Source organism: Phascolarctos cinereus, unplaced genomic scaffold (assembly GCF_003287225.1).
Source record: "Phascolarctos cinereus isolate Bilbo 61053 unplaced genomic scaffold, phaCin_HiC Scaffold_7;HRSCAF=346, whole genome shotgun sequence".
NCBI classification, from domain to species: domain Eukaryota; kingdom Metazoa; phylum Chordata; class Mammalia; order Diprotodontia; family Phascolarctidae; genus Phascolarctos; species Phascolarctos cinereus.
The window spans coordinates 78697433-78724425 of record NW_027556180.1 but is presented as its reverse complement, the minus strand read 5'-3'; the positions used below and the strand labels follow the sequence as shown (position 1 = coordinate 78724425).

At 38.7% G+C, this 26993-nt stretch overlaps 1 protein-coding gene across 7 annotated transcripts in view; it reads left to right on the top strand.

The window, feature by feature from the left end:
* Positions 1-9223: 9223 nt before the first annotated feature.
* The window catches only part of PIKFYVE (phosphoinositide kinase, FYVE-type zinc finger containing), a 109368-nt gene continuing 91598 nt past the window's right edge, over positions 9224-26993 (top strand). For 6 of the 7 annotated variants that reach the window (XR_013483357.1, XR_013483358.1, XM_078147442.1 and 3 more), the window contains exons 1-6: positions 9312-9399; positions 13621-13801; positions 14870-15022; positions 17964-18082; positions 22915-23086; positions 26705-26912. Coding sequence is in view for 5 of the 7 variants with exons in the window: in XM_078147442.1 (XP_078003568.1) it covers positions 13630-13801; positions 14870-15022; positions 17964-18082; positions 22915-23086; positions 26705-26912 (824 nt within the window). In the remaining 2 variants the exon portion in view is untranslated. Of the gene's footprint in view, positions 9253-9311; positions 9400-13620; positions 13802-14869; positions 15023-17963; positions 18083-22914; positions 23087-26704; positions 26913-26993 lie in introns of those variants that run through there. The other variant, XM_021008659.2, reaches the window with a different exon arrangement.

Genomic DNA, 26993 nt, shown 5'->3' with positions numbered 1-26993 from the left:
ATGAAAAGAGAAGCATGAAAGATCGATATGAACTGATACATAATGAAGTAAGCAGAGCCAAGAAAACAATACACATACACAGTAACTACAACAATGCAAATGGAAAGAACAACTATATACCAAAAAAAAAATCAAAATTGAATGAAACAAAATTATAAAGATCAAGAAGGGCTCAAGAAAGAGATATTAGAAGACCCTCCAACCCACTCCTTTGTGGAAGTGGGAGGTCCACAGATGTTGCACATTGCATATGTTTTTGGACTTTCTCAATGTATATCGATCTGTTGTGCTGATTTTTTTCCTCTATAAAAATACTATTCTTGTTCTATGGGATGGCTCTCTGGGAAGAGGAAAGGAAAGGGGAAGAAGGATAATTGGAATAACTATGATGATGTGACAAGATATCCATAAAAACTCTTTTAAAAAAAAAAGCCCCATACAACTTGGCCCCAACTTATTTTTCCAGGCTCTGTGGAAGTTATTCCTCAGCCTGGACTTTGTGATCTAGCTACACTAAGCCTTCTGTCCTTTGCTCACACAGGACACTCCATCCTCCTTTCTCTGTAACTTTTCATTGGTAATCCTCTATATCTATGCCTGGAATGCTCTCTCTCCTTAACTGTGTCTCAGGATCCCTTACTTCCTTAAGATGCAGTTCAAGTAACATGTTTTGCATGAAGCTTGGTTCCCTCCCTTTGAAACTAACTAGCATTCCCCTGTTGTGAGGTTCCTGAGGGCAGGGACTGTCTTTTGCCTCTTTTTTGTATCCCCAGAACTTAGCACAGGGCTTGGCATATATTAGGTGCTTAGTAAATGCCTACTGACTGATGGATTTTTAAAAAAATATATTTGCATTTATTCACTTTATGTTATATCTATTTTTCTACTTGTTATCTCCCCCTTAACGTAATATAACGTAAGCTCATAATGAGTAGAGTGCTTTTTTTTTTTGGACTTGTCTTCTTAGTGCCTACTATAGTTCTGCTCTTAATAAATATTCATTGATTAACCAAAGGAGATGTCTCTAAAGTACTTTGTAAACCTTAAAATGCTGTAAAAATGAATAATTATATGGCTCAGTAGGTGGCACCTAAGCACTTGACACTAGCCATGTGACCCTGGGCAAGTCACTTAACCCAGATTGCCAAAGCAAAAAAAAAAGATAGTGTAAAAATGTATAATTGTGTTTTGTTGTTGTGACAAAAAAAATTTTGACAGTTAATTCTGCCATTAATACATGTATACATGGTATGACTTGGTGTTTTCTTTCTTTTTCTTTTTTTTGCTAGCGATTAAACAATTTTTCCTCCTTTAATAAAATAGCAAGATCAACTGGTAACATATGGAAGCATTTCTACGTTGAAAGTTATTCTGAAAAAGAAACAAAAGTAATTTGAAAATACTATCCAATGTAATATTAATTTTCAAGTGAGAATGATTAGACAAAATTACAGTTGGAAAAAATTGTAGCCAATGGAAAATGAGTACTTTCTGTAGGTGTTTTACATGACTGAGGCAAAATATCCAGAAAATACGGTCTTCTTTTACTATAATGTTGATGGTTTATTCTGTTCTCAGATTTTTTTTGTCTGCTTTTCATAAACTGGTAAAAACTTGCAGAAGCAAGATTCAAGAAACTTGGGGCACCTAGGTGACACAGTGTATAAAGTACTGGCCCTGGAGTCAGGAGGACCTGAGTTCAAATCCAGCGTCAGACCCTTGACACTTACTAGCTGTGTGTGACCCTAAGGCAAGTCACATAACCCCAACTGTCTCACAAAAATAAAAAACAAAAAAACCTTATGGCTTCATTTGTAACAAAGAAAAGACAAAAAACCTCTTAAAAGTAAAATCGACAAGTAATTTTAAATGATTATTTTCACATGTTATCTCATTTGACCCTCACAACAACCCTGTTATCCCCATTTTACAGTTGAAGAAACTAAGGCAAACAGAAGTGACTTGTCCAAGGTTATGGTTATTAAATATCTGAGGTTGGATTTGAACTCAGGACTTCCGTGACTCCTGACTCAGTGGTTAGAGCACTGAGCCACTTAGGCACCAAATCATTATACTCTAAGCAAAACCTATATGAAGAGAAAGGGAGTAAATTTCCCTCAGCAGTTGGTTGGATCCAAAGTGGGAAATTAATGGGAGGTCATAGATAAGAGTTACAGGATGCTTGGTATAGATAGGTTAAAAATCTGCATTGTTGGAAGGAACATCCAAATCTATGAGATGAGACATCTGTTTGAGTATCTGAGTTTTGACTTAAATGTAATATTTTAAAAAATATTTATGATTTCTCACTTAACAAAGTACTTTTGGAGCTATAAAGTAGGCATGTAAAGTACAACATATTTTGAATTTTATCTAATGCCAACTTGATTTTTTTTAAAGGGCTGCTATTAAATGTACTCTGACTTACTCTCCTATATAAGCTCTGGGAGGGTCCTTATTCCATCTCCTACTTAGATTGTAACTCAAGTCTCCTAAGAGTGGCTGGCTATTCTTTCAGGGCTCTAGGGAAAAACCCATGATAAGGGGGTGGAGTGGGGGCCCTTCTAACACTATCAGCGTGAGCCCCTAGTCCAGTATGTCCCCCCATATCAACATCTAGATAATATTTTCTCAATATCATCTATAGTAGTGCCCCCACTATCAATTTAACTAATTAATATCAATTAGCTTTTACAAAGAAAGGGTTATTTACTGAAAAGACACAAAACCAATGTAGGAAAAAAAATCTCACTCCCTCTCCCCTTCTCCCACTCCTCCACCAACTGGATTTTACATTTTATCTACTGAGTCGATGTATTATTGTGCCCTTCTCCCACTCCTCCACCAACTGGATTTTACATTTTATCTACTGAGTCGATGTATTATTGTGTGCATATTGCTTCAAACAAGTAATAACACTGATATGATTCCATTGTGTAACAGCAATGGTCATACAGGTGTGTGTTTCTTCGATGTATTATTGTGCCCTTCTCCCACTCCTCCACCAACTGGATTTTACATTTTATCTACTGAGTCGATGTATTATTGTGTGCATATTGCTTCAAACAAGTAATAACACTGATATGATTCCATTGTGTAACAGCAATGGTCATACAGGTGTGTGTTTCTACTTATACTGTGACCAAGAAGCCTGACCTGGACTACATGAAGCAGCATTGAACTAGTTTCTTCTCCTTTAGTTACTTCTCCATCAGTTAAGTGCTGGATTTTTTTTTTCTTGCTGGTTTGGGCCTCTTACCTTGAAAGGCCACCAATTGTCCCTTCAAAATCAGTGAACTGTCTGTGGCCATTCATGGACTATAGACAGGTGTGAATATGTTCTGTGTCTAAGAACTGCCTGAAAATAACTGCAGTAAACTGTTGCAGTTCGTTGGATTTCCACAGTATTTTGTTTTGGGGGGTGACAGCAGTCTCTAGGCTGGTGGGCTCACTCTTGTGACCCAATCCTTTTAGCTGTAGAGGGATCAGTGGTTATAGAGGGATAGGAAAGGGAATGGCCTTTTTCTAAAGGAGTTTAGCAGTGAATGGGAGCAGTGAGATGTGACGGTAGCTTAAGGGTATGAGATGATCAAATGAATGAAGGGGTGTGTGTGTGGTGTGTGTGTGTGTGTGTGTGTGTGTGTGTGTGTGTGTGTACGTGTGCATTTTAGAAGTGCTGGGAATGCTGGCAGAGTTTATTGGTAGGAAGGAGCCAATAAAAGACTAGGGAGAGGGAATGATTGATTGAAGGGGTATGCTTCAAGGAGGGAAGCCAATTTTTAGTTCTTACTGCTGAAATAAAATATTTTGCAGAGGAAACACTTGCTTAGGCAGGGTTGTATTTTTTTTTTGTCTTCCTGTATTTTTCCAAGAGGACGGTAGACCTAAAAAGGACAATTAGAGAGTCAAGGAGTGAAATGCCAGGAGCAATCAACTAAAACTGTCAAAAGGGCACTAATTCTTTGGCTTAGTGGTGTATTTAAACTTTAGGGAGGGGATTATTTTACGACAGGCATGCCAAGATATCCCCTAGAGAAATGCATGCAGGAGCAAGTAAGACCTTTGGACCTCACAGCTAAAAGAGTTTGCACAGCCCTATCAGTTTGGTCAGTGCTTCTTAAACTGTGGGTTTCGACCCCATATGTTTCCTGGAAACCAGAGACATCAGTGAGTCTTGCAAAAGCCCATCTGGAAAACTGGCAGCTTAATACAATGTAAAGTAAATTACCTCTAGAGTCAAAAAGTTGGGATTTAAATTCTGCCTCGGGTGTGTGAAAATGAGCACATTTCTTAATAAAGTGAAGGTGACTAAACGGCCTCGCAGGTCTAGATCTAACTTTTAGAAGGTGGGATATCATGTCAAAATGAGATGGGGGGGTGGTGAGGAGTATAAGTGGCTGCCAGTGGGCAAAGATCTAGGATTTACTGATCTGGAATCCGTTGACTTGACAATTCACTTAAAAAGCCCCTCTCTACCATAGATTTTAAATGAAGGAATAGCGAGGGGATGAGCTTCCTTAAAAGTTTTCTTGATGATACTTGCCAGTGGCTTTTGTTTATCTTTTGAGTTCTATTCCATTCATTTGAATATAATACAAGTGTGTTTTCCTTTGGGTCACCAAACATTGGGAAGGAGCTGAGAATCTTAATGGAGTTGGGGCCAAGTATGAGCCAACAGTGATACATTTATACAAAATAGTATACAGTAATGAATTTACATTTTAAACCCTAGATGGAGCAAAGAGTAACCCAGGAAGGGACCTCTCAGGAGGCTGGGAGGGCTGCCCAGAGCATTCACAGAGATCCAGACTAGGCTTTGCTTGTCCAGCCTAGGAAAAGAGGACTAGGCTGGTTCACTAAGTTCAGTTCAGTTCAGCTTGAGTTCAGGGTGCCACTTGGTGGCTAATGCAGAGATTGCACCTTGAGTAGCTATTGATGCCACCACCTACATCTCTTTTTTCCTTGGGTCCCTACATATAGTACAGTTGCTTCTTCTTAATAGAAAGGGTTACCTACATCTTACGAAGACATATCTAGATTCATTTTAATTTTTGTATATATCAGTCTTGTTAGTTATGAAATAAATATGTGTCAGGACAAAGGAATAAATTTAAGCAAATGTCAGAGACATATTAATAAATGTATCAATTTCAGTGATTGTGACTTCTCTTCAGTTGGTGAGGACTTGTTTATTTGAATTGAGGATCCCTGGATCAATTCAATTCAACAGGGGTTACTAGCTTCTGTATCTAGCTTTGGCTAGGGTTATCAGTAAGAGTCAGACCATGTAGTGAAATGTTCCAAGTATGATGTGGGGTGGGGTCAGAGCAGAGCCAGGACAGCAGAGTAAAGTGAGCAGAACTTTCCCAATACAATGCTGAGCAGGATAAACAGCAAAAAAATCACAGTGCATCATTTTTCAAGCAGTACATTGAGGTGGGAATCAGGCAGATTTCTACTGATGATTAGGGTAATCTCAGCAAATAACTTCATCTTTTGGGGTCTCTGGTCCTTATCAGTAGTTGGACTAAATGACCTGCATGGATATTCTACCTCTAAAATTCCGGGTGTGAATTGCACACATTTTAAATTTCTCATCAAAGTTAAGTCTTATTCACTTAAAAAACAAACAAAATTGTTCTTTGTCCACATGGTCAACTCTGATTACCCTAATAATCTACCCATCCTGAAAGTACCTTTCAGCAGTGGCATTTGCTTATATTTTAACCCAGTAGGACAGTCTCAACAATGCAGTCTTTCTTTTCCTCCCTCCCTTCCCTCATCCTTCCCTCTGTCTCTTCTTCTCTCCTTTTCCTTCCTTCCTTCCTTCCTTCCTCCTTTCTAGGAACTATGCTAGGTGATGGGGCTAAAACATAAAAATTGAAAGTCTTTACCATTATGGAGTTTACATTCTTTTGGGGGTGAACAACATACACAAAGATAGGAATGAAATACAAACAGTGTAATTTCAGTAGTAGCTGGGAAGGGGGAGGACATTATTGGGCTCATGATAAACATTATTTTAATTAACTTGACTTATTTAACAAATCCCAAGTGGCATGCCAGATTTAAACTTTTTATGATTAAAATAAAAAGTAATTGTGAGGTGTAATTGAATGGAAAAATTTTTGAATTAAATGTTTCATAAAGCTGAGCTCTAGAGGGATACCACATTTTCTCCCTGACCTGTGCTCCACTTCTTTTTACTAATATTGTTGGCTTATCAAAACAGTCACAGGGTGCCCAGTTACTGGTTTTCAAACCTAACCAACAGAGGAGCTCAGTTAAAAGGGAAAATGCCTGTGGTAGAAGCATACTTTATACTTATTTGCATACTGTGGTATAAATTTCCTAGAAGGAAAGGATCATGAGAGTTTAAATGTAAACTAATGCCCCTCTCCCCCTTTCATATATGAGCTGGTTGTTGAAAAGGGCAGAAAAAAATATTTTCACATAAAGAAGAATAAATAAATTTGGGAAGAATATAAGGTAGAGAAGAATGTCATTGATTTATTTCTTCTTTTGTTTATTAAAAACTTCATTAGTTTGAGAACTGAAGAGTATTTGCCTGGTGGGAGAATGGTGGGGATCAGTAGGAGAGCCATTAGTAGAGAAGCCTCTTTGTGTAGTATAGATTTTCCTGGATGGATCAATGACCTCCAGGTTTGTAGATGAGAGTTGAGAGTTACCCTGAGCACATGAATTTCCTTTCTTCTGTACTTTGCTGCCAGTTTTCTATAACAGTATACCCATTCTACTCCTTCCTCCTCAGATACCACCACCACCACCACCACAATAGCCCCAGATACTAAATACATTTGTGGGAAGGTATGATTGCTCACAAGGACATTAGTGGGAAATATTTAGTTGTAGACTACGATGCATTGATTATTCCTACATTTGCTATGCTGTAATGTTTACGTTTGCCTTTGCTTTAATGTTAAATAAATGAGTATGTTTAATTGTTACCATCGTGAGTAGATGATTTATGTAAATAAGAATTACACTGAAGTGGAGCAGAAAGGCTCAAGAGCTTTAGTGGTGAATAAGGAGAGTGTATCTCCCAAAACAGTGTTACTCTTAGGACCCTGAGAGAGTTGGAGTGTAATAAGGTAGTGTGATTCTTCTCTGAGAGTTCAGATCTGCCAATGTGAGGGTGGGCTGGGGTTAACAAGTCAATGCAGATACCCATAATAATTACAGAATCTCAAAGTTGGAGAAAACTTGGAGGCAATTTTTCCAACCTGTATCTCTACATAGCTCTACAGAGTCCCAATAAGTGCTCATCTATTGTCTCCTTGAAAAGTTTTAATGAAAGGAAATCCACTACCTCCTATTGCAGCCAATTCTACTTTTGGATAGCTTCATTTGTTAGGAAGAGTAGCTTTATATTAGCTTTAAATCTGCCTCATCCAGATGTCTATTCACTGCTCCTGTCCCTTCCTTTTGGAGCACAGAAGACCAAATCTAATCCCTCTTCTCCCACCACAAGCCTTTAAATACTTGAAGACAATTAGCACATTCCCCATAAGATTTCTCTTCTCCATGCTCAAAAGTTCCTACCTCCTTCATCCTCATATTTGTATGACAAGATCTTTAATCCTCCCACCATTTATCTTTCTCATCTTCCAACTTGACAATACTCTTCTTAAAATAGGGTGCCCAGAATTGAACCAGATTCTTCAGAGTAAAGCAGAATGCCACTTAACCACATATTATTAATGATTAAACAATAAAAAATATGCTTGATGATAAAAATGCATGGTGAATGGAATTTAATTGTAAAGGATGATTACTTATATAGTAGGAATAAGGAATAATAGAGAGACAGACACTCAGTCTGCTTGTTTAAAAGACATAACTTACTGCAGCTGTTCAGCCCATGAAAGAGGCTGTGGTGGGAGAATGTAAAGGTTCCGGTATCTCCCATGTTAGTGTCTCCTTTTTACATGATCTGGAATGAACAAAACATAGCCCTGTTACACCTAGGTTTGCTTCCTGTGTTTTCCCAAATGTAGTCTTCTTTCACATACACATATGTGTATATGTCCTTTAAACTGATATACATATATACACACATATATGTTTACATATATAGGTTTATATATATACACACCTACATGTAGGTATATGTAACTTATATGTAGGTATATTATGTGTGTGTATGTATGTATGTATGTATGTATATATGCTTACAGGACACATACACACAAATATATGGAAGGAGATACAGATAGATATGTATATGTGTATATTTTGTCTCTTCTAAAAGAGTGTAAGCTCTCTGAAGGCAGGAGCTGTTCCACACTTTTTGTTTTTGTCTCCCCAGAGTCTACTACAGAGCCTGATGCTTTAAGTAGATGCTTAATAAATGCTCCTTAACTCATTATTGGAGGAATGATAAGGATTGAATGAAAGTGAATCCCTTTTTGCGGATGGAACCCTAACCCAACCCTAATTGCCCTCCATCTGCAAGGCGGAGAAATTTCAAGGCAATTAAAAATTCTGATTTCAAGATTGAGCGCTATTTGGACAAGATTTCCCTGACCGATATCTGCCATTCACACCTCAATTATAAGGCATTCCTGGTGCAGGGAAAGTATGCTGCATTTGGAGGACTTTGCCTTAAATTCTGCCCTTCTCCTTAATAGCGACACGGCCTGTTTCCTGAAGCGCAAAAAAAAGGAAGGCGTTCGATTAAATGGCTTCTGAGGCCCCTTCCACCTCTTGATCTACAACCGAAAGAGAAAACCTATGCTTTACATAAGTGAAGTGTTTTGTAAAGAAGTATTACACAAATTCAAGTTGTAATTATTATTATTACTGCATTCTAAATCCTATGGTTCGTCGATCCTTTTACAACTTCAGTTGCCTAAAAATCAGTAAAAATGCTTACTATAGCAATATTCGAGGGCCCGCGCTCTCGTATAATTACGGTAAAGCACTGTTCTCGTAAGGCGCGCGTACACAAGTGAACACACGCACACACGCGCACGCACGAGAGCGCCACCGGAGCGCGCATGCGTCCTGCAGCAGGTCTCTTCTCCCGCTTGCTCGGCGGATAGATTATAGATGCCTGTTCCTTGCGCTCCCGCTCCTCTCGTTGAGTCTGGCCCGTGGAAGGCGGGCGAAGCCGCCCGAGAGGCGGGACCGGGTCGTGCTCGGGGGACAGGAAGCGGATTGGGAGGAGGAGGAGGGGCCAGCAGAGGGGGCGGGACGCGGGGGGGGGAAGCGAGAAGCCGCATCAACCATGTAAGCGCTTCTTCCTGCCGCCGTCGCCGGTCTCTGTCGCGGGCTCCTGCACCCCCCCCCCCGGTGCTGCGTTACTGCCCCCCCCGCGTTAAATTGAGGGACTGGGAGGGTGGTGGCGGTCTGACGCGTGGGGGAGGGGAGGCGCAGGTGAGGGGGGAGGGGAGCGGACTGTTGCGGGGCGGCAGGGGTGAGGGGAGGATGGAAGAGGAAGAGGATCCGGCAGTGGGAGGGGGCGTCCCGGGAGAGGTCCGAGGTCGCGAACCCGTGGGGGCGCGGGGAGGCGGCGGAGGACGCTGGCTGACTCCGGGTCATGTGCCGTGTCCGGGCGGGCGGGGAAGGAAGAAGGGGGCAGGGGAGCTGCTGGGAAGGGAGAATGACAGGTCCGTGGCTCCTCTGTCTGCGCCCCCGGCCTCGGCTCCCGGGGGTGGGAGGGTCTCCTGACGCTTCTTTTTTGGGGAAGTTTTCTTTCCGCTACTCTCCCGGGCTCCCTACATCCCGCAGTCCCGCCTGTGCCAGAGATGCGATGCCCATTGCTTTCTTTAAGGGGTATTCATGCCTGCATCGGGGGCTTCTTGTTGTAGGAGTAGGGGTGGGGGTAGCCTCTTATTTCCACTGTAGAGAGCTGGAGTCGAAAGGAAAGTTTTTGCATTGCAGAAATAAGCTGCGCGCGAGGAGGCTACTGATGTGTCTACCTGGGATTTTGTTTTTTTTTTAAGCCACTCCCTCAAAACCCCGCCAGGTTTCCTAGATAACCTGTTATCAAGTTTTCCTTTTAAGGGAAGGAAGCTTGGTGATTTTAACTTTAACTTGAAAACTGTTCAGTGGAGGAGTGGTGAGGGAAAGCATTTTGAGACTTGGGGAAAGGGGACAGAAATTAGGGTCTTCTACTTATTGAAAATAATTTTCTTTGTAAAGTATTCATGCACAAGGTGAGGAGTGCTGGAATGTTGCTTTAAGAAATCTGTTTATCATGGTTCCCTTAGGCTGGTTGGTTTTTGTGGATGGATGTGTATGTCCAAGTCTTATTGATTCTGTGTATCCAGAGTTTTTAAAGATTGTAGCAAACACTTTCATCTATAATGAGGATATTAGCATACAGATGTAAAGAAATTAAATAAAAAATAATTTGCTTATTTACAAGTTCTTTGAAGTTTATTTCCTGGTACTTGAGAATAAACTTAAAAAAATGACACAGCACCTGAAATGCACCCAAACTACATATTTTAAAAGAGTATTCTTAGCTGCTTCTTGTTTACTATTATTTGTTGAAGGGGGAGAATAGGCTAAGGCCTAGGAAGAGATAATAGGGACCTTCTTCATGGCACCCAATACTGCAGTTTTTGTACAATACTTCTTTATGAGAGTGACTGGCAGTTTTTTCCCCCCCTACTAATGGGAAAAAATGTTACATTGTGGTTTTTCTACTTCAGTGGCTCCAACAACCCATGTGTCAAAAACAAATGAAAGATCTTTAATGATCTCATAAGTTTAAGTTTAGAAGGTTCAGCTTTCTTGATGAGAGAGGTTCTGAATAGTTACTATTTGGAATGTACTAAGAAAGCACTGGTAGGTCTAGTCGAAGTTTCTTTTATCTGCTAAAAACATCCTGCCCAGTTCAGTTGCAATTAATTTCTGTTTAGGTAACTGATTAGTTTTGTGTGTGTGTACTTAACGCTTTTTGAAGTGGGAAAGGGTTGTGTTGATGATAAACTTGTCAGTTGTTTCAGTACGTAGGGCGGTACTTCTAAGAAGTGACTATTAAGGAAGGAATTAGTCTCTATTTCATAAGGAACTGTTAACTTGAAAAAAATCTTACTTTTGGAAGGCAGTTTTTCCCCCAACAGTTTTGGAAGCATCGCATAATACTTAGATTTAACACTATGTGATAACAATTGTGTTGGAGCACTTTGCCCAGTATTTTTATAGTTATTTTTATCTCTAAATCGATGTAATTTTAAGTTACATAGGAAGATAGGCCCTCTAAAGTAAGGTGATCTAGAAGAAGTGATACCAACACCATCTGGGAGAGTGAAGGTTATTAACCTCTGTTTTATTGTGATTTCTATCCAATATGGTGGATGGGTGGTTTCCAAAAGTAGTGCAGGCAAGTCCCCTACCTTATCCCATTTTCTGTCCTTTAAGAGCTGCTCCCTGAGAACACTGTCATAGTTACCTTAAGGTTGATAGGTGTGTGTGTGGACGTATGTGTGAATATTTTCAAGCCTTACTGATTTTAGTATCCAAAGTTCTTACTTTTGTAGCAGGGTTGCCTCCTTGCTTGTTAAAGGCAGTACCTGATTACCCTCTTCTACCTCCCCATTCCTCAAATACTTTGTATTAGTGAATTGCTAGAAAAGGAGAATACAAGATGTTAAAATTCTGTCCAAGTCACTTAGTAATTAGTTCTTTCTCACACTTTGAGGTTATTTTGCTCAGGAAGTGTCTTGGCTTGAAATACTAGTGTTCAGATAAGTTAAAAGTTGAGTGTCTCTAGAGTCACGTGAAAGATCTTGACCTAATGTGAAAAACTTGAAGCTGGGACTAAAATTTGACTTCCATTTTTCCCACTAATTAGTAACATTAACAAGTCATTTAACCTTTGCCTGACTGTCCTTAACCACAGCAAAGGATAATGCCTACAAATCTCCTGGAGTTGTTCAGAGGATAAGATGAGATAATAATACACAGGACTTTGAAAAGTTGAAAGCATTATACAAAAATAAAAATCAAAGTCACAGAGTGTTAGTGGGCACTTTTGATATTAGTCCAACTCTTCCATTTTAGAGATGAGGAAATTGAGGCACAAAGTATTATTTGTTAAGCTCATTATGTTAAATATTAAGCTAAGTATTATGGCCATATCTTTGATATGTAGATAGCAGGTAGGGGAACAAAAGTATTCAAATTAGTGTAGTATTTTTCTTATACTCTTTTTTTTTTGGCTAGGCAGTGGGGTTAAGTGACTTGCCCAGGGTCACACAGCTAGTGTCAAGTGTCTGAAGCCAGATTTGAACTCGGGTCCTCCTAACTCCAGGGCCAGTGCTCTAGCCACTGACCCACCTAGCTGCCCCCTTGTGATACTCTTTAAACAGTTCAGAGAGAAGCAGAAACTTTATTGAGGCTATTAGTGTAATTGAACTGTTCTAAAATCTTTTTTTTTCTCCTCTCAGATGACCCTAAATCTCTTAAGAAAATCTCCAAGTCTCTAAAATTGATTCTTTAAGAAAATTGGTGTAGTAGAACCTACATGGGATTGGAGTCCAAAGACCTTGGTCCAAATTTCAGCTCTGCTGCTTATTTAATCTTAGTCAAATAATTTTCTCTCTTTGGGCCTCAGTTTCCTGTGTGTAAAATGATAGTAGTTTGCTATAATCCCTTTCAGAGCTTAGCTTAAGGCAAGTCTACTATCTCATTGCATTGCAAAAATGTCTAGGAAGTATTAATTAGGGATGACCACTTTCTCCAATAAATAATGTTAAGGGAAAAATTTTAAAAAGCATGTTGATGAAAAGCATATGAGGCATGTTTTCCTAATGGGTAGGATGCTGGTCTTGGAGTTAGGAATATCTGGGTTCAAGTCCACCTCTGACATATAACTGATCATGTAACTTGGACCAAGTTATTTTCTCTCTTAATGCCATAGGCACCTCTCTGAGGCATGGGTTCTTAATGTAGGGTTTGTGCCTTTTTTTTAAGTACTTTTATAACTATTTTTATGACTATTGTTGATTTCCTTTTGAATCCTGCATATTTTATTTTATGCACTACAAAAAATTCTGAGAAGGGATTCATAGACTTAGCCAGACTACCAAGTCCATGATACAGAAGAAGTTAACCCTGCTCTAAGGCTGATTGCTGAACAGCTACTGATCTGTATTGTTTGAGGGAGTTTTCTTACCCTATACCAAATAAATCATAGGTTCAATCCTTATTTAATGAAAAATGAAACCTTAACAAAAGGGTTAATAAACTCAGTTAAAAGCATTTTAAAATAAATTTTAATATAGACATCACATTTTTTCTTAAATACCCTAAAATTGATCCTTGTAAGTTGTTTGCTCTTGCTTTTATCTCATTGTTAAGGAGCAGAATTGTCACATTAGCTTCATTTCCAATTTTTTAATGTAATGCAGCTTGTTTGGTACTTGCTCTGCATGGAATGTTTTGTAATTTTAAAAGCTACATGTTCCATCTTTTCAACCTAAGACTATTTGCATGAGTACAGTTTAGTTAAGGTCCTCTTTTTATGGACTAGAAGTCTATTTTCATATGTGTGAATTTTCCTGAGGTTAGTCATTAACCTGTTTATTGCTGACTCTTGGGCTTCCCAGATATCTTAAAGTTTTCATTTTGTCTTTGTTTTCCTAGACACATGAAATGGCCACAGATGACAAGACATCACCAACATTGGACTCTTCTAATGATCTGCCTCGATCTCCTACTAGTCCCTCTCATCTGACTCACTTCAAACCTTTAACTCCAGATCAGGATGAACCTCCTTTTAAATCAGCCTATAGCTCTTTTGTAAATCTTTTTCGATTCAGTAAAGGTAAAACTTTAGATTCTGAAGGTCAAGTAACCCACATCTCTGATGAAGGAAATCTGAAGTTCCTATCTTCAACATTGATTTTTCATGCCCTCTTGTATAATCAGCAAGGCAGCAGCTTTAACCCTTCAACTGCCAATAAGGAAAAACTGCTTAGTAAGAGAAATGTGGCATCATCAATTAAATCTCCAGCAGTAGAACTTAAACATCTGTGAATATATGAGGTTCTGAATTGAAAACTTAAGTACTAGAAGGAAGTCCATTATAGGAAAAAAAATGTATCAATACTTGATGTTTTCTTTTTTGTACTAAATGTCTTTTTCTCACCTCAGCAATAGCTTCTCTTGGTTTTTAAGTTTATAAGGCAGGCATTTGCTCGTGTTCTTTTTCTCTTCTCTTCACCTCCCTTCATGTCTCTTCTTCTCTTCTCTCCCCTCTTTTCTCTGTCTTGAGAAATAGCAACAAAATTGTAATTAAAGCAGTGAGGGAATAAAGACATGTTCAAAGGTAGCAATTCCAGGAAAGTTTTTTTTCCCCCCCTAAACTCAGGAAATTACCAAGTATATTGCTGACTAAATTTTTAGACTGAGGAATTTACCTTAGTAATTGGAAATTACCAAGTATATTGCTGCCTAAATCTTTTAGATTGAGGTTGAGCTTGGTTGATTACCAGTGTGACAATTTTTGAAGCCCTTGTTGACATAAGCAAGGTTTTCTTGTCTAAGGGAAAATTAGGAAAGAGCTCAGTTAATGTTTTGCTTTACATGTGATTGTACCATGTGAAATTCTCTGTTAAGTGAATTTGAGTGACAGCCAGTGTTTATGAGACTTAAAGTTCAGTTTGTTTAGTTTTTGTAAAAATGTTAATGACCTCAACAGAATGTAAAAAATTGTCTTTAATGAGTAAGGTTAACATTTTCATATGTTAATACAGTTTAAAACAAAATTTAAAATTTAAAAGAGACAAATGTGATTTGACTTATCTCATTCCCTTTCTTTTTGAGCTTTCTTTATGTCTTCAGTATCATATCTTAGATTTTTGAAATGATGACAGGTTGTCTTGTCCTGCAGAGAGACCAGAGGGTGGACAGGGAGATCAGCAGTCTCTGAGTGGAAGTTGGGCCAGTCCTCAGCATTCTTCAAGGACACAATCTGTGAGATCCCCTGTAGCCTATAAGAAGCAGCTTAATGAGGATCTACATCGTCGATCATCTACTGTAGTAGGTAAAAGAAAATTGTTTTTTCCTTGAGCTGCCTTTGTGTGATGATAAAATGTTATTCTTTTAATCATTGTTTTTCCAGAATGTTTTTTGACTTATCTTTCTCCTTTATATAGTCTTAATTTTGAGTGATTAGAGGTTGTCTAAAATTAAGCATAAGTTCATAAATGGAAGAACTTGGTTTAGTGTTTAAAAAAACCCATTCTTGGTGTTTATTACACTTCAGTCCATGTTAAGTAGAAAGCTCTTGATTGGCTTTTGAGTCACTTGCTTGGGTTTTAGTGGTTCATATGCTGCATTGATGCTTTGGTGGCACTCCTGACGTGGTCTCCTTTCCCTTTAGAGGCCTTGCTCTTATGTTATCCCTTCCTTGCCTTGCTTCTTTCACAGTGGCAGAACAGATTCAGTTTCTGCTATCACTGACGGTCTTGGTGCCCTACTGTCACTCTTTCTGCATTTTTACTTGGTTCTTCTGCCCTGTCAGGGGTTTGAATCAGTGCTTGAGATAAGAACTAATAAAGGAAGGGGGCCTGGAGACCTTGGTTTTCCCTCTCTCTCTTCTTAGTTAGGAACATGGATAGATTGTGTTCTTCTTTAGCCCTCACACATTCCTTTTTGTGCCTTTTCCTCAGGGGAGTGGGAAGGAGGGTGAGGGTCATGTCATTTTGCTGGGAGTGAGCCTGCTACATGTGATTCTCAGGGGTCAAATGCAGATGACTTTAGGATGGGAGCTTGTGTATGACTGAGAATGCACTGTGAGCCTAGTAGCTTCTTTTTATGTCTGTCTCTTACTTGTTAAATCACAAATCACAGACTGCTACCTTGCTATAATCATCCTGTGACTAAGAAGAAATTGTACCTGGGATTTTTGTCATTCTTTATAAGGCAGCATAACTGAGGTATAGGAAGAATTATTTATGAAGTCTAATTCTTTAAAGAGATCTCTTATAAGCTTTTCCCTGTATTCATATAATCCTTTTCTCACATATTGATCACAGTGCATACCTTCTATTTTCCCACCTTTTCCCCAAACTTTCAGGCATATAACAAACATCATCTCAGAACTAAATGATGATGAAATAGTTATTAAGCACTTACTGTGTGCCAGGCACTGTACTAAGTACAAGCAAGCAGGAAAATCTGTGCCCTCAAGGAGCTTATGTTCTAATGAGAGAAAGATAATATATAAAGGGGAGCAAGAAAGTAGGTGAGGGAATATACATTTGGCATCAGGGTTTGGAAATGCCCAACAAGTGATGAGAAGGACTAGTTATAGGCAAGAAAAGGTGAAACCTTACCTGTCAGAACCCCAGGACCCAGGTGGGAGAATCCTGGTGGTTCGGATGGGAGAGAGTGGATGAGGAGGCTGAAGTGGAGGCAACATGGTTTAGAAATGGTATGGAATGGAAATACAGTAGAGTAGCCCAGGGAATTAGGGGGTGCTTTGTTGCAAGAGGAACATCTACTGTGTGTGATGTACATAGACAGTAGTGGGTTAGTGGGTTACTGGAAAGGAGCGGTCTAATAACAAACTATACACTTTCACACATTTTTTAGATAGGTTCGTGTCCGTTCTTTCCTTAAGTTAGTTACCTTAACACTGGCCCAGTCTATGGATTAGTGTTCTTTTGTATTCTGATTCGATTTTAAATGCCATGCAATAGATTCAGCAGGCTAAGGAGTATGGACCAGGCCAGTCAAGGCATCTTAAGTGATCAGAGACCTTCTGAGGAGATTTAAACTAGATCAGAGCTTTTCTGGGGACATATCTTAAATTCAAGGAATCTTTTGAAGTTTTGGTTTTTAGAGGAGTATGGTTGGTTTACAGAAGGTGTCTGGGTGATTCTTGATGTCAGATCCTTTTGATAGAGATGGGTGATCGATTCGTTCATGAAGGACTTCCTGATTTTTGACTTACAACAGAGCTCAAGTTCTGGCACATTCTGGCTGGAATGGGACTTTGATCATATCATTCTACCTGTAGAAGTTCATAAAGTAGCAGTTCATGATTGCTTTTTAATCTAATATTTTCCTCCTTTTGAGGACGCTTGTTCATGAGTAATGCTAAATGGCCCTGTAATTTTGGTAGTGGAATTTGAATAATCTTAACACTTTGTTCGTCTCACCCTTTTTTCTTCCTAATCTCTTCCTTGGGTTTAACATTTTCTACTTCCTTTGGTATAAGGGCCCCTAGTCCCTTATGAAACTATTTTCTATATTTGCATAATTTACAAATTGCTGTTAGTCTCAGAGATAACTTTAAATTAAAAATTGTCCTATACGTTTTCACTCAGAATTTTTTTGCTAGTTTCAACCCATATAAAATTAGTCCAAACCTATTTTTTAAAAAAGAAAAGCTTATCTTTTAAAATAAAGGCATACATTTTTATCACTAACATGAGCATACAGTGAAAACCAAGTATATTGTGTGCATATATATGCTAAAGAATCTAACAATGTCTTAATATTTTTAAATTTTTGAATTTAATAAACACCAAAAATATTTCTATATAAATAAGAACAGAAAACAGTGTTATATGTAAAACCATAAATTTAATCTATTAAGTACAGATTGCTTTTTTAAAAAGTTTGTAATAAGTTCATTTTGATGCCAAATGTCAATGTTTTCCTCCAAACTTCCTTCTGTTTCCTTCTAAAGATTCTTCAGTGACTGTCTTATTTCTTCTTTTTTTGGCAATGCAGTCTTTCATTCTAGCTTTGGCTTTTTCTTTGCTCTCCACTACTCCCTCTTCCCTTCCCCGGGAAAAAAAAAAACACAGTCCTTGTAACAAGTAGTCAAGCAAAATCACAAATTTTCCATGTCTCATTCTCCCCATTGTAAAGAGGTAGCTATTCTGCTCTATTGGTCTGCAGGAGGTTTTTCATTGCATTGTTAAGGATCTTAAGTGTTTCCAAGTTAACCTAATCTTTTCAACCCTTCCCAGATACCAGAAGGAAAGCAGAAGCTGTCGTAGGAGGCCATGATCCTCGAACAGCTGTCCAACTTCGAAGTCTCAGCACAGTATTAAAGCGTCTCAAGGAAATCATGGAGGGGAAAAGCCAGGTATTACCTAGAAGCATGAGACTGTTAATAAGCAGCTATTTAGGTAATGCTGTGATTATTGAAAACATGCTATAAATATCATCTGAAAGAAAAGTTCAATCTAATGCTTGTTTCAGCAATTAATGCTGTTTGTTCTCTATACTACCAACATCCTGAATGATCTGTTGAATAGGGAGGAATGTACAGGAGAGAGAAATGGTAGGTGTTTTCTGTTTCTGTATGTTCCTCATAACTTAAAGCAGTAGCAGGCAGGCGGAAACTTTGGCATCCTGTATCCTCTATTTTTCTTTTTAAATATGAAACTAGTATTGTTTTGCACGTGAGTGTAGCAGTTTCATTCTGGGAATGCAAATAATGTGGGCTTATTCTTGAGCCACAAAAAAATGGGATACATATTTTTCTATTAGTAAATCAAGAATCACGCACAGAGGCCACACCCTGGCAAAACTGTCTCAGGATATGGACTAAATCAGATTGAGGGTGACCCAATGGGCTTCACACCTGTTGGGGAGTTAGGGGGATGTCTGTCCTGAGCATGTGAAAGACATCCCCTGGCAGAGCAGGCAGATGAGAACAATTTGTCCCACTGGACATGAATGGGACTGAAGTAGGAGCTATGGAGCACTTAGAGCTTGGTCAGACAACCAAGACGTCAGGGCCGTCAGCAGTCACCTGACTTTTGTCCTGCTGCCGGACTTCAGTGACTCTGAAGAATGAGTGAGGCGTATGACTTTGTGCAGCTCTGCCCCCCTTCAGTGCAGTTCATGCGCGAGTCAGGACATCACAGTGATGCGGTTTGTCCTCTTTGAAAATGGAGGATGAAAAATGATAAATAGACACACATCTATTAAGCACCTTCTGTGTATCAAGCACTGTATGAGGCACTGGGGATACAGATATAAATGTACCTTCTGTGTTTCCTCAAATGATTTCTATTCACCTCTTCTACTTTCCTCCTTCCCCACTCTCCCCTTCAAGTAGTCTCTCAAACCTAAAAGTGAGTTATATACCAAAATTTTTAAAGTTAATTGTCTCGGAATTATAATGCATTTTCCCATAGCAACAAGATAATAAATGATAATTAGGTTTCCAGGTTGGTCAACAAAAGTCTATTTTAAAAGTCATAATGTAACTGAAATAAGTCAGCTAAGTTCTTCTTTCTTTCAAACCCACCCAAAGTATAAAATAATTTGAAGTCACACTTAAAAAAATGTAAAATGTGTTTAAACGTAGAACCTATCAAAACACTTTAAAAAAATGATAAATGGAATTGAAAAATGTGAAAATGTGGTTAAGAGTTTTATTTGTGAATAAATAGTTTTCAATATATCTTTAATGCTGGCATTAGGAAGAGTGACAAGTTTAGTCAGGAGGATGAGACGAGGGAGGGAAATGTTTTGGAGATTCTGAAGGTGATTTATGGGTCTCTTCAAGGACTTTTTTTTGCCATAACGTACATAGGTGTGACACTAGTGCTTCTTGTATGTATGTCAACCGCAATTTTTTTTTTCTTATGGGATGAGTACATAGTTCTTTGACTCATCCATCACTGTCAAGAATCCATAATTTTGTTGGTGTGAGATGCATGGGATCAAATTTTTCTTAACATCCAAAGCAAGATTTTTCTTTTTCTTTTTTTCTATCTCTCTTAGTGCTTTTCTCTATTTCTCTTTCTTAATTTTGATCCCAGAGTCTGTATGTGTCTGAGATGTTTAGGTCCTGGTCTCACACTGATTTCAGAACTAATTCGGTGGGCACTGAGGGCCTTGTGCCCCTTATTTCTTGGGTTTTCGCCTTGCTCCAGGCTTCCAGCCTTGGAAGCTACAGCCTGGGTGAGGCAGCTAGGGTGGAACTAGTGGTGACTAGAAACAAGCATACTGTAGGCCCAGACGCATTGTCTGCTCATTTTTGCTCAGTGAATGGACGGTTCTGCTTCCAGGGACCCTGTGCTGAGCAGGGAGCATAAGGGGAGCTTGTGTAAACCACAAGGAAATGGAGTTGGAGGTGAGGGGTAGTACTAATAAAGATTCTCATTTGCCGAACTTTGCATATGTTGTCTCATTTGACCTTCCTAACAACTCTGGGAGTCAGGTGCTGTTAGCCCCATTTTACAGATGAAGAAACTGAGGCTGACCTGCCCAGAGTCATCCAGTTAGGAAGGGTCTGAGGCAGGATTTGAAGTCAAAGCTGCTTGAGTCCAGTGAGAAGAAAAGAGCCTGAGCAGCTCTTAGTCTGAAATTGGACTCTCGGGTCATTGCTCTGTTTATAGGAACACAGAAGTGCTATTCCTCCCATAGAGGATGATTGCAGGATATGAGTGAATCCCAGCCTAAGAAGACAGGTGGGAACTAAGAGTGATGGAAAAGACTGGAAATCCTTAGAGTCAGTGAAGAAGCAAGGACAGTACACCTGGACGTGGTTACTCACTTTTCTGTTTCTTCCAAGTTCTTTATCATCTAATGGAGCATCTGGTTCTGGGTTTTTACTAATTTTTCTTGTGACCAGAATGGTCTCTTTTCTCTGTTTATCTAAACCTGGTACATGTTTTAAGGCCGAGCTTCTGCCCCTCTCTTCATGAAACTGACCCTGCCTACTCAAGTCTTTGTTTATTTTCCTTTCTTTTCAACTCTCAATTTAGAGTTTGTACCATGGAATTTGTGCTTTTGAAGAAATAGCGTGGTCTACTGGCTATAGTACTAGACTTGGATTCAGAAAGACTTGACTTCAGATCCTGCCTCTAATGCTTGACTGGCTATGTAACCATGAACAAGTCACTTAATTTTCTTGAGTCTTGGTTTCCTATCTCTAGAAAGGGGATAATGCCTCTAATACCTACTTCACAGGGTTGGGAGACTCAAATGAGGTAATCTATTTAAAATGTTTTACATAAATATTGTACAGATGTTTATGATCTTTACAATGTATTGTCTTTTTTTCTTCACTTTTTTTCCTTCAATTTGACTTCTGACTTTCCCAGATAAATAAGATCTTTAGTGTCAGAGATTCTCTTTCATATTTCTTCTGTATGTGGCTCAATGCCTGCCCTTGTAGATCTTCAGCTGTTACAGGAATATAGGATCACAGCTTCAGAGTGGTCTAGAGAGATTATAGAGTCATCTGTAGAGAACTATGATCTCTGTAGAGTCTAGAGAGATTAATCACAGCTCCAGAGCTGTCAGAGAGATCACATTGTGAGAAAGAGACAGGAACACCGAAGTTCACAGCTCTGAAGTCATATAGAGAGAGGGAGAGGCCATAACTCTAGAATTGTCTCAAGGGATTATGACTCTAGAGTTGTCAAGAGGGATCATGAGCTGTAGAGTCAGAGTGGGAGGTGGATGGGTGGTCCTAGCTCTGAAGTCTTCTGGAGAGATTATAGCTATATATTTGACTATGTAAGGCAGGTAGGTAGGTGGCAAAGGGGTTTTAGCACTAGGAAACTTTAATCAGGAAAACTCACTTTGCTGAGTTGAGATCTGGCCTCAGACGCTACTAGCTATGTGACTCTGGGCAAGTCCCTTAACCCTGTTTGCCTTAGTTCCTCATCTGTAAAATACCGGAGAAGGAAATGGCAAACTGCTCCAGTACCTTTGCCAAGAAGAGTTGGACACCATTGAAACAGCTGAACAAAACAACAAACAACAACAACAACAACAAATTTGATTGTGAAGGATCTGTGATTGCCTCAGAGCCTTAGGACCTCAGAAGTTATCATATTCAAACTCTGGTTTTATACGTGGGAAACTGAGGCCCCTTTTACTTAAATAATTTGCCCCAGACCATAGAAGTAGCATGTGGCTTTAGAAATTCTTTACCTTTTGTGTGTCCTGGACTCCTTTAATCATCTTGTAAAGCCTATGAATCTTTTCTCAGAATGATGTTTTTAAATGCTTAAAACATTTGTGGGATTACAAAGTAAAATAATTACATTGAAATTCAGTTATTCAACTATTTAAAAAAAATTCATGGGCCCCAGTGATAGGGTTTTCAGAAAGTTGGTTGAGAAACATGGTAATGACTGCTTGTGCCATTAATGCCACATACTCTTCTTTCCTGGCTGTGTTTTGACAATGCTCTTAGTTGCCATGGACACTTTCCTAGATACCAGTTTAAGGAAGTTGAGTTAAACTGGCCAAGTATTAGAAGTATTCCAGTGATTTATGGTAAAGATAGAGAATAGCAGATATTACAGAACTTGTGTCTTAGTGTGCTACAAACTACCCTTTAGTATCTAGAACATTCGTACTTTAGTGGTAGGAGTAAAAACAAACTGGCTGTATGTTAGTATCAATAATTGCACATTTTCTACATAAGAAAAACACTTTATTATTTTATGCAGTGAGTCTTTCTAGAATTTTAATCAGAAGCTTTAAACAGTGCTGAATTTTTTTATGTTAGAGGTTTCTTTTTGTATCTCCCCTGTATGTTAAATACTGAATTTGGATACAGGTGTTTAAAAATAGTAGTAATAGTATATATGGAAACCTGCTCCTACTGTTCAAATTTAGTAATCTACATGGAGCTGAGCAGGTTAAGATACTTGATCAAGAACCGTCCTTGATTCCTGGCAAATGCAGTTCCAGGGAGAGCAACTTTAGATAGCAGCCTTACATATGCTGTTGTACTTCTTAAAGTAGTGGCAAGGCTGGTAATAGAACTCTACTATGTGTACTTGGATCCCAATGTAAATTTTTGAGGAGGGAGAATTGTGACGTTTCTGGCATGGTAAATATATGCTGTTGCTTTCTTAATTGCTTCCTTCCTCGAGCCTTGAAAATTTATTTTCTTTTATTAAAAAACAAAAACCAAACATACCACTTTTTATGTTACAGGATAGTGACCTGAAGCAGTACTGGATGCCAGATAGCCAATGTAAGGAATGTTATGACTGTAGTGAAAAGTTTACCACCTTTAGACGTAGACACCATTGCCGGCTGTGTGGTCAGATCTTCTGTAGTCGATGCTGTAATCAGGAAATCCCTGGAAAATTTATGGGCTATACAGGTAAGCCTATACTTCTGATATTTGTGGTCGTTATTATAACTAATACTTTTAGGCAATATATAGAATTCATTTATTCAACAAGTATTTGAATGTGTACCGTATAAAGGAGTAGTTATGTAGTGTGGGAGATACAAAGATAAATGATTGGTCCTCCCACTAAAGAACCAAACATTTAATAAGCAAGCTAGCAGCATAACTATATACACAATTTAATACAAGGCAGCACATAGTAAATGCCATCAAAGTGGTATAAACAAACCTGTAAGATTTTTATGATCTGCTAAAAAAAATGAGATTGACAATATACAGAAACCTTGAATTTGAGTTTATGCATAAAAATAGATTATGAGAAATCTCTTGGGTACATAGCTTTCCTATTGATTTGCTGGAAGCTCTTGAACAGAAGCGATTCAAGGAACTCTAAATTGTTTCATCTTGTTACTAACAGGGGAGTCATTTGATCCTTAGATTAGTTGCTTTATAGAAATAATGAACCTTTTTGAGATAAGGGCAGCTAGGTGGTGCAGTGAATAGAATTGGGGCCTGAAGTCTAGAAGACTCATCTTAGGCTCTTAATAACTGTGTGACCCTGAGTAAGTCACTTAACCCTGTTTATCACAGTTTTCTTGCCTGTAAAATGAGTTGAAGAAGGAAATGGCAAACCACTCCAGTATCTTTGCCAAGACAGCCTAAATGGGATCATGAAGAGTCGGACATGACTGAAGCCACCCAACAACAACAACAAATCTGAGATAAGGCTGGTAGTGTGGGGTTGTTGTTACAAAAAGTTATTTCCTGATATTCTTATGCACATTTGTTGGATGCTAGAATAGCTTTTATGAGCTTAGTGTATTGTAGATTAAGTGTCAAAGAGACTTCATTGGATGGTAAGTTGCATTGAACAAGTGTACATAGTAATATTCTAAACTCTCAAGTCTTACTCCCCTAAAGAAGATAAAACCATTACCTAGAAAATAATGATTCTTTCTCCTGATGTTATATTACTCTCAATGAAGGTAGGGTTTCTTTTCTTTTCTTTTTTTTTTTTTTTGGGCAGTTGGGGTTAAGTGACTTGCCTAGGTCGTGTACACAACTAGTGAGTGTCAAATGTTTGGTCCGAGGCCGGATTTGAACTTAGGTCCTCCTGACTTCAGGACTGGTGCTCTATCCACTGGGCCACCTAGCTGTCCCTGAAGGTGGGTTTTATTCACTGGCTTTGGGGATCTTAAGCTGTGTTTGTGTTTCTTATTTTTAGTGCATCAGGTGCTCAGAAAAATTTGAAGGAAGGAATGATGTGCCCTCTCATGCTTCTTTTTTCTCATTTTAACATAAACCAAAGAATCATTTTTCTTTTGTCACTGTTTAAATATTGATACTGCTTATGTTATTATATTTTATAGCTTATTAATCTGGACTTGTGAAGATATGGCCATTAGCCAACTGCATTATAATTATGATTGAGAACAAAATGTGGATTGATGGTTTTCCATCATCAACAACTTAGCTGAAAAACTATTCTCAAAATATTTAAATTTGTGGGATGACTTTAGTTGCTGTGAGAATGGATTTTAGTTTGATTTCTCTACAGTATTTCTGGTAGCAGAGTGGAAACTTAACGAATCTTATTCTTGAATATTTCTTCTTACTGAAGTATCAGTTAAGCCTACCACTAAGTTCGTCAGATACTAGAATTTATAGTTTCCTTGTCTTTAGCAAAAATCATGTTTTATAATAAAAAATTTCTTACGCGAAGACCATAATATTCTATTAGAGGAAGCAGCGTGTCTTTTTGGGGGAGAAGAGCTTACATTCTATTGGTAATTTTGGGAAAAAGGTACTAGCAGCTGGGGGGAAATTAGGAAAAACATAGTTTGTTTGAGGAATGTGGTGCATTTCTTCAGAGTATGTGTGACTTTGCAAAGGATTTGTGATTGCATTAACATGGAGGATTACCAGTATGGGACTCACTTCCCATTTGAGGCAGATTGCAGACTATCTGTGATTTAGTAGATAAATTTTAGGGAGATACTTATAACAGAGGTTAAGTGACTTTCCCAAGGTCACACAGTGAGTCAGTGTCAGGAGGGAGTTTTGAATTCTGGCATTTCAGGGGTTTGGTATACTATGGCTTAGTAGCCATTGCCAACCTCTGCTCTGTGCAATGTCACCTCGATGTGTTATCTAAGCATCTTTAAACACAAAGTATGTTAATGCTGAACTGAAAGGGTTTGGAGAGGGAACAGCAATAAGAGCAAAGTGAGCTGAAGCAAAAGAGATAAGGCAGGTGTGGTTGGCAAGCACACTTCGAAGACTTGTCACATTAGGAAAATAGCATTTAACCTGCCAAGTTTGGTCTTGTAACTAATTGCACCTGATGCAGGAGGTGTTAGCCCCCGCTATAAAACAGATTCTTCTGCAGTGCTATTTTTAGGGTAGCAGATGAAAAAAACCTTTCCCTTTTGGTTCACATTTGGATAATCAAAAAGCAACACCTACTCCATGCAGAGACAAAAATGGAGGAAGCAACTTGTACACCCCTAAGTATGTATAAAGCAAATACTAGGTCATTTCTGGGGAGAGAGACTAGTAGCTAGGGAAATCAGGCCTACCCTCATCTAGAAAGTGGTACTTGAGCTGAGCTTTGAAGGAAAGTAGGGATTCTAAGAGACAGAGGTGAGGAGAGGGAACATTCTAGAAATGGGGAAAAGTCGGTACCGAAACATGGAAATGGATGATGGAACGAATGCCCATATGTGAGCAACGTCCAAGAATCCAGGAACCTGGGAAAGGTAGACTGGATGCTTAAGGGAGGTTCATACTGGAGACAAGAGAGTCACTGGGACTCATAGAGCAAAGGAATATGGTGAGATCTGTCCTTGAGGAATATTGCTTTAGCTCTTGTGTGGAGGATTGATAAATGAGACAGAGACCATCTGTTCTTTCCTCTGTTCTACTTTCTCTTTTGTCAGCTTACATGTGCTGTTTTGTAGTCTAGATGCACTAGAGAGCTGGCTGGCACCAGCAGATTCCTCTGGGTTTGCTGAATTAGGAACTGGACATTTTGCCCTTAATTAAGTTATGTTTCCTGATGAGTTAGTGACTTTATCACAAGAAATGTTTCTACATTCTGACTGAAGTTCCATCTGTGTTCTAGCACTTTCATTTATGATACGCTAGATGTGAATCCACTTTTCAGGACCTAATAACATAACAGTTTTTTCCCCCCTCTTCTTGTTGCCAAAGGCCAAATCTTTTCTTTGTATTGCTTTGCTTACCCTGTTAAAAACTTACTTTTTCCTCTTAACATATCCTTTACCATGTGGCCTTTTCCTCTTTTTGAAGCTTTAGTATTCTTTGAACTGTGTTTTTCTGGCACCTGATTAAATATGGAGATAGGTATGTAAAATAGATTAAAATAGAATATTGGTTCTTAAAATTTGTAAAGTAATAAACTAATTGAATACTTAAACATTTTCTTCTTTGCTTATTCATATGTTAACTCATTGAGACTTTCTATTTACTAAATGGTAGAACACAAGACATCAGCTCTTAACCTAAGAATATAAAATATTCTATTAGGTACCATGTCTAATCACATCCTTTTCATTTTTCCTTTAGGGGATCTTCGAGCTTGCACTTACTGTCGAAAAATAGCTTTAAGTTATGCTCATTCCACAGATAGTAATTCCATTGGGGAGGATTTGAATGCTCTCTCAGATTCTGCCTCGTCTGTTTCTATACTCGATCCCATTGAACCACGAACACCTGTTGGTAGTAGAAAAGCAAGCCGAAACATATTTCTAGAGGAGGATTTAGCTTGGCAAAGGTACTGAAAATCTTATTTTTATCAGTGTGTGTGGGGCGGTGGTGGTGATGGGGGAAGGTGGTTTAAAATCTTAGTATTTTG